General features: G+C 39.5%; 1 protein-coding gene across 1 annotated transcript in view; it reads left to right on the top strand.

Annotated features, from left to right (window-relative positions):
• Positions 1–17,453, top strand: part of NELL1 (neural EGFL like 1) — a gene marked incomplete at both ends in the record, with an annotated part of 833,612 nt that overhangs the window by 209,277 nt on the left and 606,882 nt on the right. Inside the window, 2 exons of the mRNA XM_081240682.1 lie at positions 3,942–4,041; positions 17,022–17,150. Of these exons, the coding sequence (XP_081096808.1) occupies positions 3,942–4,041; positions 17,022–17,150 (229 nt within the window). The remainder of the gene's footprint in view (positions 1–3,941; positions 4,042–17,021; positions 17,151–17,453) is intronic.

Below are 17,453 nucleotides of genomic sequence, written 5' to 3'. Positions count from 1 at the left end.
GGGTGACGGGTGTAGGATGAGAAGGCCTCGAGTCTCTCTCGGGCAGCCTTTTGCAAGATTTAAGCCTTAATGCCCTAAGGTACCTGTTGTATGTGATGAATTAACTTCTCTCCTAGACATCTAAAATGGTCTTGCATAAGTGCTATCCTTGGGAGAATTGAGCAAATAATTACTCAAATAATTGGTGTTCTATGGTTCAAATGCAGAGCCCCAGTTGACAAAAGGCTGCCTGGTGATCCATGCGTTTCATTTTCCTGGGATCATTTCAAATCTTCAGCAACACCGGTTAGATAAGAAACAAACTTTTGTTTTCAATATTTTCACCAAGTGATTCCAGAAGTTAACATACTGTTTTGTTTTGTTTTGTTTTGTTTTGTTTCTTTTATCAAGATGAATAAACTCTCCTAGCAGTCTTCATCAGTTTTGTCCAGTTATTGCTGCCCTGTGACATTATTTTAGGCTAGCAACATTTTTTTAAATTTTACTTAAAGATGTGAGTTTTATATGGTATTAGAAATTCACGTTGAAGCATAGTGATTAGTAAAGAACTTGAAAGTGTTTATATTTGATCAGTGACATGGTGACAGTTATTCTAAATGAGAAAGAATGGATGAATTATATTTTGCCACCAATGCAGAGTTCCAAAGGTCATAAAATAACATACCACAATCAGGAAGGTTTAAAAATGTTAATCATCAGATACTTATTAGAGTTTGAAAATAAAGTAAAAAATGGTTTGTGCCAAATTATGTGGCTGGACTAAATGAATTTGTGGCACTTATGTTACTGTAATCACAGTTCATATTATTTTCAAATTCATGCAAAGGGGTTTGTCTCTCTTTGAACATTTGGAATTACGGTCTTACTCATTAAATATGTTAAAGGTTGATTGGAATTGTTGACTGCTTTAATCAGTAGTCAAAGCAACCTTTTTTATGTAAAAAAAAAAAGAGAACCTTTCACGTGTAATTATTTTTTAAAAAGCCTTCTGTAGCATTTTTATTTATTTTTTTTAATTCAAGAATTTATTTTTAATGATCATAACAAACCTGTAGAAATCAGGAAAACGATAATGATGTTTCTGCAGTACGCGGGCCTCTCACTGTTGTGGCCTCTCCCGTTGCGGAGCACAGGCTCCGGATGCGCAGGCTCAGCCTGCCATGGCTCACGGGCCCAGCCGCTCCGCGGCCTGTGGGATCCTCCCGGACCGGGGCACGAACCCGCGTCCCCTGCATCGGCAGGCGGACTCCCAACCACTGCACCACCAGGGAAGCCCGGTAATGATGTTTTAAAATACACAGAATTTGAAGCAGTTTGCTGAAGCTTGTTGACACCTGACACAAAGATAGGGGTTTTAAATGTTTTCAGATAGCTACCAAAGAGCTATTACTGCATGCAGATTTTTAACTTGTATTTACAAACATTTCATGTCCAAAGCATTGCAAAATGAGTCTTGATTTTTCCCATGTACCAAAAACACATTCACCTTAGATTTCAGTGACAAATGTAGTGTTTTTAATATTGCTTTTTAAAATAAAAGCCAATGTTTACTCAAGATATAAAACTTGGACTATAGAGAAAGGAAGGAAATATAAGGAAGTAAAAGAAAATCACTCCAGAATCTCACTGCCTAGAGATAATCTCTTTTAACAGTTACATTTTTTTGACAGCAAGAGTGAAATTTATCTCATCGTCTTAGTTGAGATTCTCCTAGAAGCAGACCCTGAGCTCAGGATTTTAGTACAGTGATTTATTAAGATAGTGCTCCTGGGAGGAAGAAGTAAGGGTGTGGGGATGCAGGCTTGGGAAGGGCAGGCAGTTCAGCAAGGGTGCAATTTTAGGTGAAAGGTCAGAGGTACCCTGCTTCACCTGGGGTTCTGAACGTACCCCAGCTATCGTCTCCCCTTGAAGTAAAGAACCTCCCATGCCTGTCAGTCACTGGCTCTGGGCCATGGGGCTGGGGGTTGTGGAACTTGTAGGTAACTTCTGGCTCCCTGCCAAGTGGCTCCAGTGCCCAAAGGGACCGTCTGAGGGTTGAGAGATGAGCCATTAGCAGAAAGGCATTTGAAGTTGGGGGATGGGCACAGTGAACTGATAAAAGGGATCCAACAGAGTTCACCATTCATGTTTATGCAAGGAGGCAGTAGATAATGAATAAATACATTAATATTGAAGGATAGAAGTCGAGGCAGCAATGGTAAGTAATTAAGCATTGTGTTTTCCTTTGCATTCAGCTTATGCTGCTGATAGTGAGGTTATTACCATCCATTGGTTTGTAATAATCGGTTTGAGTCCCTGTTGCAAAAGCTGAGGTACAGCTGATAGGCATACTGCCCTTAGACTGGTGCTAGCTCTTGAGGCCAGGTGCCATCCAGCGTGGCCTGGATTGAGGGGTGAGAGTGGAATGTAGCTGAAACGGGGACCGTGGGCGAATAGCAGGATCAGTTCTCAGCATCTTAGGGCCAGTTTTAAGGTAGGAGAAAAGCAAGAGATCTAGACGCCTTGGGACAGATCAAGAAATGAAGAGCAAAAGGGAACAAAAGACACCACAAGGAATGCCTTGGCTGAAATTTATGAGAAAGGAGAGGAAACCATGGTGCCAGTAATCCAGATGATGAGTAGTTGGAAGTTAAATTACATTTGACATTCAAAATTATGTTCATATTTACGAATGGATGTGCCTCATATAATGGGAGTTCTGCCAAACCAGGGAACCCTGGAATGACAGCATATCTTGGAGAAGGAAAAATCAGAATCTCCCCCTTCCTTTCTGGTGGCCCAGCTCCATCCTATTCTCCCATCTGTGTTGAGAATTACCTTTTGGACTTAAATGAGCTTGCTTCTTGGTTGACTTAACCATGCAGTTAAGAATGGGAGAAAAAAGCTTAACATTTTAGATAAAATAAGGGACTCTCAAACCCTTTTTTATAGTAACTATTGAGCTGATTTTAAAAATTCAGAGTGAAACTAAGTATAGATGCTAGTGATGTCAACAAAGAGGGACCTTTGGTGAAGTGAGGTCCTAAAGGTTCACCTGCTGAATTTTTAAAATTTTATTGTAAGTGATTTTATTTATTTCTAGGGAAAACCTAGTGCTCATCTAACTGACCCATTTTCAGTTCATCGTACCTGTATACCTTGGTCCTTGCTGGTCCCTCTGCCAGGAAAGTCTCTTCTTCCTTATCTTATTCCATTATTTAGTTCCTTCAAATGTGGCATTTTCTTCATAATTTCTCCCCATTTGGGCAGAATTAATTATTCTCCTATGATGCGTTACCATAGCATAATTAGAGCACATTTTTTTAGGACTTACTGTATTGTATCATGGTTTCTAGTTTAAGAGTTTTTTTTTTTTCTCCCTCCATCCAAACTGTGAGTCCATCAAGGGCAAGGAAGATGTCTTATTTATCTTTGGGTTCACAGTGCTTGTGATCCAGGGCAGTGCCATAACTGTCTCATAAAAGCTCATGAGAGCTCATTGTACATAACTTCCCAACTCTGTGGTCAGTGATGTCATGTTGGTAGTTCACAATGTCCGGTTGTTGACACCACAGAAATCAGCAAATGCTAACTTTAGGGTTCCTCCATCCAATAGTCAATCGTTAAAAATTTACCAGCTCTACACTGTCGGTGACATTCTGCTATATAGAAGATACTCAAAACGCATTTGTTAAAACAAAAAACAAAAAAGAAAAAAAAAACCCAATTGTTGAAATTGAGGCTCTTCTGATATAGAAAGGGAAATTGGCCTTCTCTCTTCCAGGAGTCTCATCAGTTTAATTTGCGACTTTGTCATTATCCTGGGATTCCTGGGATTCCTGGGATTCCTATTAATTATTGTAGGTTGTTATCACCGCAGGCTATTAACAATGAGCATTTATGTTTGGATCAGCAACTAAAAATATGAACTTTTTTTTGTTTCCTGATTATTTGGCTTGCAGGGTGGAGTTTTAGTAAAAATTACTGAAGCGTGCCCTCCTTTGAACTGCTCAGAGAAGGATCACATTCTCCCAGAGAATCAGTGCTGCAGCGTCTGCAGAGGTAAGAGGGCTTGGCGATGGGGCTTTGGGTGGGGATGGAGGGCAGGGATTGAAGGTTTAATGACTAGTGTGATGACAATAACAATTGTCCAAAACTCTGCTGCTTAGATATGTGTATATGCTATTTACCGTCCTCAGTTATAGTCTTATCAATTGTAAAACGGGGATAATAATCCTATCTACTTCATAAGACTGCTGTAAGGCTTAAACGGGATAATGCATAAGCACCTAGCATCATGCCTACCACGTGATAAATATTCAGTGAACCATGGTTCCTATAATAATGATAGTTCCTGCATCATTATTGCATTTTTTTCTCATGAGTGGGATTGGGAAACATTCTTATCAGCTCTTTCCATGGGCCAATTCCCCTATCTGCCAGAGGATGACATACACTGAATCCGTAGTCATAGATTTATATACAGCTTTTTTACTTCCTGCAAGGAAAAAAGCTTCAAGTAAGTAACACTTAACTGCTAATTAATGCACGAGCAGAAATTATTTTGCTGCCTATTCCTGAAATTCCCTCTTTTCCAAATTTATTTCTTCAAATCCTCTGGATCAAATATCACTTCCTCTCTGAAACTTCTCACCCAGGCAGAATTAAATAGATTAGGAGAATCTAAAACTGATTTAAAATCTTACAAAAAAAAATCCAGTTAACTCATTGCTATTATTTTAAACCTCTACCCACCATACAGTCTTCTCCACATTCTCACATATCCAGTGAGTTACATTCTTTTTGGTTTACCTTGGAAGTGTCTAGAGTTAAGAAGCCAGGAGCATAACAGTTTAGCTCAGGTTATATACTATCTTACTTTTTTTCTGTCTTTTCTCTAACACAAACGTTGGCAGATATTTTCTGTAAAGGCTGCAAAGTAGATATTCTAGGCTTTCGGGGGCCAGAAGGTTTCCACTGCAACTACTCACCCCTGCTGATTTATGGTTTCATTCGAGCAGGATCATTGATTATCCCACAGAAATTCAAAAAGATTTTCATTGCTCTGACCCAGTTTACAACAGACTGGGTACCACAGCTTCTGCTAGAACTTCTCGGGGGTGCAGAAACTTTTTTTTTTTTTTTTTTAACCAATGAAGATGCTGAGAGATGTGACATCTCATTGAAAAGATGACTCATTTAAGGCTCCTGTTGCTAGCGACCTGGTGGCTTTTACCAAAGCTAAGTCAGCTTTGAGGGAAAAGTGGGAGGCAGGAATAGGGCTTCATAGATGCGATCATAGCCAGGGCCAATCTGTACAGTTGAGGATTGTCTTCTTCCTCCCACCTGCTTCCTTCTCAGCCAGGAAACTACCAGCTCTTTTATTTAGCAGCTGATGGTTTTTCTTGGAGGCGCATGTGAGTGAGGGAGTTATTTATGTCCCTTGACAAGTCTGTGTTTTAACGGGAACCAACGTATGTCTTTAGAAGAGATAGGGAAAAGGTGGGGAGGCTCTTTTCCTGGGAAGCGGGTTGAATGAAACCATTTGGGTATATGGATTCTCTTAGGTTTCTCCTATTTATTCCTATCTCAGAATTCAGACCCTAGAATGAAAAAAGCACTATTTTTGACTGAAGCCCTTGTCAGCACCATTTACTGTCATTACCTCCTTTCCTGTTGACCCATAGCAGAGAGGAGCCCAGAACATTCAGCCCACTTGTCCACATACTGGGACTTGCTCTGCACATTGGACAATCAGAAAATGAAAAGGATATTTGTCTGGGCAGTGGGGTGTTCTCTTTTTCATAAAAATGTAAAATTTATGTGATGATGAACAAAAAAAATCCATCCAGATGTGCTCAAAGGTCCATTGTCTTGACCTATGCTCTCCATGAATTTTGCTCTGTGTCTCTTAATTCCAATTTATTTCCCAAGAGCATCCTTAAAAGTAGGCTAAGAGTTTCTCACAATATTGTGGGAGATATTTTTCCCCTTTGACTTCTATTTGTCTTTTACCTTTTCCTCTGTGCTCGTGTTTTCTGAGTGGAGTCTTGGAAGATGAGGGGGGCTGGACAATTTTGATTCTAATTAGACTGGGAAAGCCCACTGGGCCTCTTCTAAGGCACGTTATTCAGTGCTCCTTCCCCCTCCTCCTGTCCCCTCTCAAAACCAGAAAGTAATGAAAAGATGAGAAACGCTCAATTTCTATGTAAACTAATTTTTATCCTGCATATGGAGAGGCTGTACCATTTGCTTTGTGCATTGAGACTGTCTCCTGATTGGCAGGCAGTGAGCGAGCAGAGAGAGGTAAGACTGGTGGCCTGAAATACTTATTTCAGGGATGAGCACAGCGGGTGATTTCAGCTGTGTGGTTTCTGCCACCCTGATATTATTGATTACAGGCACGGAAGTGGCTGTAGCCTCTTTCAATACCTGTACTGAAGGCCCTTCAATTAGCATATTTATCATCTCTCTTTGTCTTACTGGGAGTGTCAGGTCTTTAGTCTGAGGGAAATCACCCCTCAGTATCATCGCTCAGAAATCTGAGTCAAAACCTTTCTCATGCCTGCTTGGGTTTTGAAGTTTTCCAAGGTTTATTTTCATTAGGTTTAGACTGGAATTTGAGAAAGCACAGACGGTGCTTTTTGCCCCCTGTTGGTTGATTAAATAGTATCCATAAAGCTCTCCAACTTGGAAAAAATAACGCTTGTTTTAACGATTACATTTTTTTTGTTTGTTTGTTTTTTTGCGGTACGCGGGCCTCTCACTGCTGTGGCCTCTCCCCTTGCGGAGCACGGGCTCCGGACGCGCAGGCCCAGTGGCCATGGCTCACGGGCCCAGCCACTCCGCGGCATGTGGGATCTTCCCGGACCGGGGCACGAACCCGTATCCCCTGCATCGGCAGGCGGACTCTCAACCACTGCGCCACCAGGGAAGCCTTAATGATTACACTTTATGAATCGATTCTTTGAATGTAGGAGAAAAGGGAGGGATGAAGATATGTTCTTACCATATAGAATAGTCCTGTCGTTTTCATGTCAATGACTGAATGAAATTATTTTCAGTACCAGCTGAAGGCTCTGTTTCATCTGTGAAAGAGTGTTAAGACCCATTTTGCAGAGTTATAACTTGTTTCCTCAAGACCTAACGTGTTGGCTTGATTATGAAGCTTTTTTTTTTTTTTACTGAGTCATGCCCATTTTCTGATACGGTGGTATGGTGATACAGCTCCCTCCCCCACCTTGCTTCCATTCAAGGAGAGAGGTGCAGATTATAGCTTTATACTGGGTTTTTCTCTTTGTGGGAATCAGACCTAAGACCTTCGAGTTAAGAAAAACAGGCTCCGGCTGATTTATACTGTTCATTGTATCAGCAGAACTGATATCCAGACTCGGTGCTTGGACACCTTGCCTCTTCAAATCTTGGGTAATGACAAATGCTGTAACTAATTTCTCTACCCTTCAGAGAAAAATGAAGGTAATCAGCTGAACAGGTAGTTATATCCACAGGGCTACTGGTGCAGTCAGGATGCCGTTAGGGACAGAACTGCAGGACGGTTAGAGAAGACACGTGCCAAAAGGATCAAGATGTTAGACTTTGGCAGGGAGAAGCCACTCTGCAGTTGCTGGGGTCCAAGGTCTCAGTCACCAGCGGCACTACCCAGAACAGCCCTAATCACTGGTGCAGTTTGTTTCTGATGCCTCAGGACAGTTTGTGCTGGCAGCATGAAATTTGCTTACCCTCATCATTACCTTGAGGTAATGGCTATAGCAGGAGCCCATCTACTTAAGCATAAGGCCACGAGGGTGGAGAAAGGAGAGTGGGCACCGGAGTGACATCTATGCTTCTGCCTTGGAAGAAGTAAGTAATAAAAGTGTGGATGTAGCCCCAGCAGAAAAAGATTGCTCATAAATTGCCAGTGCTCTCAGTTGAAGGGGGAACAAAAGCCAACTTGACTGTGTGTTCTCAGGATTGCTCCAGGAAGACACACCAATCATTTGGCTCATCCCAGAATTCTTGCTACACTCCTTAGGGTTTTATTCCCTTCATAATAGGCTCCAATTTTATCTTCAGTGTTGCCAATGACTTTGGAGGGTTTGGCTGCATGTTTAAGATTTTCAGTGTTGAGGAAAAAGTTATTTCCAACATCTGTTCCCAATGTGTTTATCTGTAATTTTAATTCATGCCCACTTGCCTTGTCCTCTGGCCCAGGCTGAAATTAGTTGAGATTGTTATTTGTACTACTTAAGATTTTATGCCCTTCAGTTAACTCCTCCCAAAGAGGTGTGGCATGATTTTCTTTTTTTCTAGTCCTCACCATCATCTTAGATGAATTTGTAACTGAAATGGTTTTAGAGGATTTCAGTGTATTTGAGATGAAAAGAGACCTGTAAAAGAGGCACTTAATCAGAAGGTAAACTAGTGCCTATATAGAGGAACACATAGTTTATAGATGGGTCAGGTCCTCTGCATATTGATAGATGGAATCTGATCAAAATACCTGCAGCCGTGGGCCACTGTGGGCACTGGAATGACAGGGCTATATGCTCAACTGTTGAGGTTGGAAACAGAGGGCATTTGGAGAAGAGTCCAGTCTCAGGGAGCCCTTGAATTCTGTGTTCCTGAAAGTGCCACAATGGATCCAGGCCCAGGGAGCCTTGGGAAGGAGGCACATTACCCCAGAGAGAAGACCTGAAACTAAGACCAGGCTGCCTTGGACTGGAAGACCCCTAAGTGTTGACTATTGTAGAAAAACCAATTGCTTTCTAAGACAGAACCTGTGAGAATCCAGAGTTCTGTCTCTAGTAGGCCCATTCCGATGTTACAACCCTCTGTCCACAGGAGCTAAAGGACTGTCCTCACCCCTCCAGGGCCCAGGCCTCTGTGGTATGTATGTTGGTTGTGGAGTACATTAGGGCATCCTGTTCCCATAAAGGATCTTTGGGCCGTATCCCTCCTATAGGGCCAGTCCATGGGTGGAGCTGTCTCCATACCAACTAGGCACATGGAATATACTGTACTCAGTTTACCTTTGCTCCTTGTGACTTTCAAGCTTGGGCAAGCAGCAGTGATATGAGGAGTATTGGCTTTCTAGGATTTGAGTTAGTGTAGAGAAATCTGAGGTGCATTTTCAGATTGTCATTTCAAAGGTGACCTGCTTGACCTCTGGGGGATGCATTAGGTGGGGGAGATGGAGGACAAGCAGTGGTGCTTTATGTGGAATCGACCTTTATCTTAGAGAAGCTAACTCCTGCCCAAGGGTAGTGACTTATTCATTCCTTGCTGTGGAAGAAGTCACAGTAGTAAACCGTAAAGATGCTTATCCATTGTTGGATGGAGAAACCAGAGATGAAGCAGAATGGGTGGATGGTTTGCTGTACTTATAAAAAGGTACAGAGTGGGATCTGGAGAGTGGCAGTGTGAGGGCTTCATTACGATGGGCAGGGTTTATTATATGCAGATTAGGCCAATGGATTTAAAGAAAGCAAAGAGTTTTACAAGTGTTATTGATCTTTCACTGGCAATAGAACTCTAGATTCAGGACCACAAAGGGGAGTCCAAATTTTAGACTGCTCCCAATGAGAGGAGAAAATATGGCCCCAACACTTAACGTTTCTTCTTTAGTTTCCTCGATCATGTCGTGGACACGTGCTGCTCCCTGTAGTTGGAACTCTTAGGCTTTGTCCAGTCACCTCACTCATCCCTCGAATCTCCTTTTGATTCCTAGTGTTAGGACCCTTCTCTGTGATACATTCTGGAAGTACCTTTCTCCTCTGCATCACAATATTTCCTGTAACCCAACACTCAAGGGTAGACATCCCTGCTAGAGTGTTAGATGAATGAGGGCATGTTTATGATGTTTGTGGCATTTTTGTTATATCCCTGTTGTCTAGCACAGTGGCTGGGCACACAGCAGGGGCTTAATATTTGTCAAGTGAATGAATAGTACTTCTGCCAGGAACAAAAATTAAGGAGGTGGTTGGAATAAAACCTGGAATCCCATTTCAGCAGATTGTGTGTCTTCCTCTGAGCATCTGCTCATTTCCACCGCTCGAGTGTAAATAAGCTCCAAGGGGGTCTTACTCATCTTGGTATCTCATCCATGGATGGTGTTCTGTTGTGTGATGTTATTTTTCTTCTGACTTTGAGTCCCCAAGCAGCAAGTAATAATGGACTGTGTCCTGGAGAAAGAAATAAGGTTTGTTCCTTTGGAAAGATTCAAGGCATGTCAGGGACTAGAAATTGCTAATGACTGATGGAGTACTGGTCTCTTCAGGCCAGGGTTGGCGTTCCTTGAATGTCCCTTAATGATTAAAATTATGGCTGGGAGGTCGTGTAGAGTGGTGGAGGGAGACTGGGTATTAGAATCATATTTGGCTTTATATCTCTCTTTCACCCATCGCCTGCTAGCGACCTGACCACAAGGAAGGTAATTAACATCTTTGAGCCTTGGTTTATTCATCTTTAAAACACTCTTTTAATTCTAGTTTTGGAAGAGTGAGGATTTAGTCATTAGCTCTACAAATATTGGAGAGTTTATAATGTGTTGTATATTGCCTTAGGCACAAGGGAAACAAACTCACAGGGTCCTTTCCCTTGAAGAAGTGAGCTTCTCATGTGAAGACAGACATTCAAAAAATAAACACAGAAATTAACATGTAATTAGTAATTGTGATACCTGCTATAAACAAGAAGAATAGGGTGGTATGGGAGAGAGTAATGGGATTTTCTTTAGACCTGAGGGACAAGAAAGCCTTCTCTGAATAGATTATATTTAAGCTGGGACTTGATGACTGAGTAGAAATTATTCTGGCAGGGATGTTTCATAATGTTCTGAGTTGGTGGGATAAGCTTGCAAAGACCCTGAATCAGGAAAGAGACTGGAGTACTAGAAGAATTAAAACAAAGGCTGATACAATTGGAGGGAAATGACAGAGGGAGAGGAGAGTCTTGTTTGTTGTTTCAAATCGAAGTTAAGGATTTTGTATTTTTTCTTAAGTAAAATGGGAAACCGTCACAAGATTTTTAAGGGGTATTGTGACATGACCCAATCTGTTTTATTTATGTATTTATTTATTTAGGCTGCGCTGGGTCTTAGTTGCGACATGGGGGCTTCTTAGTTGAGGCATGCGGACTCTTAGTTGTGGCATGTGGGACCTAGTTCCCTGACCAGAGATTGAACCCAGGCCCCCTGCATTGGGAGCACGGAGTCTTACCCACTGGTCCACCAGGGAAGCCCCCCAATCTATGTTTTAAAAGGATTTGTTTGTGAGGAAATGACAGGCAAAAAGGGGAACAGGAAGGCAAATAAGGTGCTATCCATTTGAGAGATGATTGTTTGGAGTAGGATGAGTTTTTCTTCTTGCTGTGGAGTGGGGGAGAAAGAGATAGATTCCAGAGATATTCATGAAATAAAATTAATAGAACTTGGCAAGGGCCAGTATTTGAGGAGAGAGGACAAAGATGACTCCCCCCCCCCAAAAAAAAAAAAAAAGAAGGAAAGAAGAAGATGGTTTAAGTGGATACAGGTCCTGCAGATGCTTATGGAGAACTTGGAGAGCATGGATTTTGGAATTAAGATCAAGAGTTCAGTTTCAGTGAGCTGCGAGACAACTGTGAGGACATCCAAATGAAATGTCAAGTGGGCTATGGCTATAGTGACATAAAATACAATATGTAAAGTGGGACATGCAAGACAGTGTTATTTCCTATGCTTTTAGAGGGTGGTGTGAGCCTTTGTTATTGCTTCTAGAGAAGCATGGATGTTCTCAGCCAGAGGCCAGAAGAGATTGAGCACAAGAATTGGCCTAGTCTCAATTTTTCTTAAGAACAGATTGGCAGAGCCTGCAGTTGGGTCCTAAATGGGCCTATTTAAAAAAATTTTATAGGGCATAGCAGGAGTTGAGGTCCACAAACATCATCAGAGAATAATCATTAGTAGTTGTCTATGCCCCAAAGTATTTAAATCATAGAATAATAATTTTCTTAGTGGTCTTAACAAGAGCTTGAGTCAAATCATAACTCTCCCACTTCCTGGATGTGTTACCTTGGATAAGCTAGTCCCAACCACATTTTCCTAATCTGTGAAGTGAGGATAATAGTAATCTTTAGGGTTGCTGTGAGTGTTTCCCTTACTTACCTAGCTGAGGTGTGTAACATGCTTACCTCTGTGTCTGGCAAATTAGAAAAACTCAATAAATAACAGCTTTTATAATAAAAGTATTCTCTGTATTTGGACCAGTACTAGTTAAATGATGTCACTGTGTGCTTCTAATTATAGGACGATAATTACAGACTCTAGAGCTACTTATTAAAAATATTCAAGTAAAATAACTTGAATATTGAGTAGGTGTGTGCGCATGTGCCTGTGTATTCTACAGTCTGGTCACAGCTTCTGATTCTGGGAAAAAAAGACAGTGATTTAAGAAAGAGGGTGACATACATATATATGTATGTGTATATATATATATATATATATATATATATATATATATATATATATATATGTATATATCTCCGTGTACTTTCACAAGTGCACTAACTTCTCTGAGCTTCAATTGCTATATCTGTGAAATAGGGATAATAATTCTAGTTTCATAGGCTTGTTAAAAGAATTAAATGGGATAATGCATCTGAAACACTTCACTGAGTGCCTAACATATATTACATGCTCAGTAACTGTTAATCATTATTATTACAACTGTGCCAGATTATTTGAGGTTCTTTTTCCTCAAGGGCTGGAATTCCATTCCTCCCACTAGGATCTGTGTCTTGTCCCTTTTCAAATTTCTACCTGTGATGAATCAAAGGTCAAGTTTTGTGTCATCTAGAAGGGATTTCTTCTTCTCTGACACACTATGATAATTTGTACTGCTCACATCTTAACTACCCCTGTATTTACTTTATATCCCCTTAGAGTTTCTAACTTCCTTGTGGTCAGGGAATGTCTCAAACATTTTGACATTGCCCCCAGGAGCTTGCATAGTGCTGCAGTCCACAGAGTAGGTGCCCCATACAAATTCAGTGGATGATTATTCACTCATGCATAAAGGCAAGCAGGCACTGAATAAATATCGCTTGAATGAAGGCCTGCATTAATTAAAAAAAAACAACAATGTGGTTTTGGCACAATGGTGAGGCCCAAACAAAGTAGATTTGTCCATAAACTGGGTTTGTCTCACAGGGGCCCTTCATTGTCCTTGAAATACAATTGACCCAACTCTCTGCATTGTGAATTGATATGGCACATGCTTGATAGAGAGATATGCATTGGAATATCAACAACGTTTGAGGGGCTTTATTCCAGCCTGTCAGATGCATGTGGAAGGAGAAGGACAGTTGTAGTCTTGGGAAAGAAAAAAAAAACATAGCCATGTAACAAAGGATGCTCATATGACATTGAGTCAAGCATTATAATGAAAGAAAATGTGATAACTTAATTGATCAATTCTGATGTGGGGAGGGAAGACCAGGCACTTCCTCTGGCAAAGAAAGCTATGATGCCTAAAAATTGTCCCTTTGCTAGTAAAAACATCATGTACTTTTAATGGTTATTATAAGTTTTTCAAGTCCTTGTAGAAGTGTTCTTGACTTACACAGGTTTCACATTTCCAACAAATTCTTCCTCTGATTTTGACTGGGGCAATCTTCAGTTAACAGGTCAGATAGTGAGGCTGGATGTGATACCACGCACCCCTAAGCCTGTGGATCTACTCTCTAACATCACAAGGAGCATCTACATCTTTCACTTTTTTTTTTTTTTTGCTAGGTTTGCTCTGTGAGAGGATACAGGAAAAGTACATGGGCCTTGGAGCTTACCAGACTTAATTTAGAATCTTAGCATCTCCACTTACTAGCTAGATATTAATGAGTTTGGGCTTTTCTTATCTTGAAGCTGAGGATAACAGTGTTATCAACTTATTTGAACTATGTCGTTGTCGATATTATCATTATCATAATCATTATCATTCTCATCACAGTGGCTAACATTTAGTGACCACCTAGTATGTATCAAGAATTGCTCTAAGTGCTTTATATGGATTAGCACATTTAACTCTTTCCACACATATTAATAAGGTATATTATTATCCCCATTTAAAACATCTAGTGTAATGCCAGACATTATAGGTACATGAATGTTATTATTTAATAAGAGTTGTTATCTTTTAGACTAAGTATGGTCTAAAGAGTGTTGGTTTAAAATTCTGTTTCAAAGGAAAAACATTCTAGAATGTTATCACCAAAAGGAATTAAACTTGAAGTTGATATAGTTCAGTGTTTTCTATATTTTTTAAAGCCAGAAACTGTTGTTCACATGATCACTATATCAAAAATATAAAAGCAAAGCTATTCTATTTGAATCGGGGTGGGGGACTTGAGCCCTATCGGACAACTCATCTGTGCCCAGGATTCTGAGGAACAGTGTGGAAATCACTGATGTTGTCCTTTCCCGGTATACGTACCTAGACAGGCAAAGCTATTTATTTTGTTTATTGGTATAGACCCTGAATTATAAATTAGATCTCCTCTCCAAGAACAGTTGTTTTTTATGAGACTGCAATATGTGATGTAGCTGTATAATTATTATTTGCTAAAATGTACTGAGTTAAAGATGAAAAAGCACCTTCATATACCTTGTTATATTTGAACTTCACAATTCCTGTGGTGGGCATAACCTATTACTTCTTGTTCACCTAAAAATGCTGCATAACATATAAATTTTGGTGGGGGGGAGGTCGGGAGGAAATTGGTGCAGCTGGGAATTGAGGTAGGAGAAAAAAATATCAGAGACCAGAAATGTTGGAAAAGGGTGATTCTTTGAGATAAGTTAACACACTGGAGTTGGTATTTGCCCAGAGGGTAGAATGGTAGAATCTGGCTTCTAATGGACACTGTTTAAGTAGACAGGAGACAAAGCCTGGGGCTGGTGTGAGATGCATAAATCAAGAACCTTGAAGGGTAAATCCTCAGTGGGTGACTAGGAAAAATCCACTCTGCAAGAGAAGACTTGCCTATCAGTCTCAACTCTAGATAGCGAGTATGGCAGAGAAAAGTTTGCATTCCTGAAAGCTTAGGGCCTAAATTTATTCTACCCATGTGGCTCAATCCTTATGCCCCAAGGCAAAATGTAATTTAAAGTGATTTTGGGTTGATAGTTCCCTCAGGCACCTGACAAAAGCAAACACAGATGCTCTCTGAAGAAATACAATTTTACAGCCCAAACCTCAAATAATTTCCACAGATTAAATCCTAAAAAATATGAGCTCACAAATAAAAGACTCACTCAAAACAAAAGAAAATAAGTCCTCATGCATGATACTCAGCAAAACAACAAACTGTAAAATCAGATGCTGACTTTACTTTAGTAAAGTCGGAAGACTGAAGATACTGGAGTTATCTGTATAAAATATGTCTAATGTGTTTTTAAAAAAGGAAATTAAAAGATGAAAGAATAAGAGACCACAAATTTGATCAAGGAGACTGAAAAAGAAAGAAATTGAATTCTAGAAAATAAAAATGTAAGTAAAATAAAAATGATATGTATGACTGAAACAGAACATGACACTACTTGAGAGGATTAATAAACCAAAAGATACATCCAAAGTTAAACAGAATTCAGCATAGAAAAAAGCAAGGGGAATATTAAAGCAAGTCTAAGAAACATGGAGGAGAGCTTGAGAAGGAAGGAATAATGTTTATCTAGTTAGAATTCCAGAAAGAGAGAATAGATAAAATGGTGAAAAGAGAATGTTTGAAGAGAAAATACCTGATAATTTTGCAAATTGATAAAAGATTTAATCTTTAGATTCAAGAATCCCAAGGAATCCTAGGAGGAATGAATAAAAATAAATTCACACCTAGATACCTTAAAGTTAATGAATACAAACAAACCCCCATCCCCATCAAGCAAACAACCAAATAAAATAGATCTTAAAAGCCACAGAGAAAGTGTTTGTCACATACTAAGAAATGATGATTAGGTTAACAACTGACTTCTCAACAGTGATAATAGAAGCCAGAAAACAATGGAATATCTTCAAAATGTTGAGGCAAAATAACTCTATACCCAAAAAAGCTATTTTTCAATTAGGAGGGTGGTCAAAGGACATATTTAGATAAATTGAAATTGAGCACAGTTACTATCAAAATATCTTCATTAAAGGAACTTATAAAGGATACATTAAGAAAAATAACTATCCTAGAAGGAATGTCTAAGATTGAAGAAGACTCTTGGGCAAAGAAATATTAAACATGTGGTTAAAAAAGCATGCGTCAGGAAGCATGTTGAAGAACATTTCTTGCAGCATTGTTTGTAATTCAAAACCTGCAAATAACTCAAATGTCAATTTGTAGCATAATGGATAAATTTTGGAATATTCATGCTATGGAATATTATACACCATTGACAAATAAATGAAAGATAGCCAGAGACATTAACATGGATGAATAGAAAAAAAAACACCATGGAAGATATTACAGTATTATTTCACATGTGAAGTTCAAAATGGGCAAAACTAAATAATCTATAATTTAGAAATACATACCTATGTATGGTAAAACTATAAAAATATGTAAGGGAGTGATTAACAAAAATTAAGAGAGTTGTCTGATGTCTGGGAGGAGGATTCATTGGGGACCTGTAATAAAGGGGTACTGATAATATTGTATTCATTTTATTTATATATTCATATATATTCATTTTATAAATCTCTTATGTATCATAAATTTTGCAATAAAACAATTATAGAAAGACAAGTCATATAAGAAAGCAGTAGAAAGAAGATTCAGGATCAACATGGATAAAAACCTTCAAGAAGGAACAACTTTAGCAAGTTTGTATATTAGGGGGAAAAAATGTGAAGCATGGGATGGTCCAAAGTTTCCTAGTCCTACTCTTCTACCCCCTTGCCAGCTTACCTTTGCATATTGCCAAGGCGTGTTCTCATGTATGCTGACATATAATAAAAATGTCTCATGCTTTATTATTTGGAAGTCTTTTATTCTTTTCTTTCCTGATGTAAAATTTTATTTGCTTTTTCTAGGTCATAACTTTTGTGCTGAAGGACCTAAATGTGGTGAAAACTCAGAGTGCAAAAACTGGAATACCAAAGCTACTTGTGAGTGTAAGAATGGTTACATCTCTATCCAGGGAGACTCTGCCTACTGTGAAGGTAAGTGAACTATTTAATAAAGTCAACTTGTGAGAAATATATTCCTGGTAGACATGGTTGAAGAATGAAAGCCTTCACTTGGTTCTGGTCCTATGGGATCCTATAAAATATTATACCAACAGTCTAGGATATTCTCTTCTTCTGACTTATCCAGGCTGCTAAGTAGCATGTAAAAGGAAGACCTTTCAATCACCAGCAAAACCATAAACACCCCGTTTTATGTTGTCTTATTTGGGTAGATTGTCTTCTTCAATTTCAGTTAAATGTTACATGGTGGATCCTCTTTTTGAATGGATGCTTTGA

Source organism: Mesoplodon bidens (genome assembly GCF_964165515.1).
Source record: "Mesoplodon bidens genome assembly, chromosome: 7".
Taxonomy (NCBI): Eukaryota; Metazoa; Chordata; class Mammalia; order Artiodactyla; family Ziphiidae; genus Mesoplodon; species Mesoplodon bidens.
Note: the sequence above shows the minus strand (reverse complement) of the source record. Positions and strands in the feature narration are given on the sequence as shown.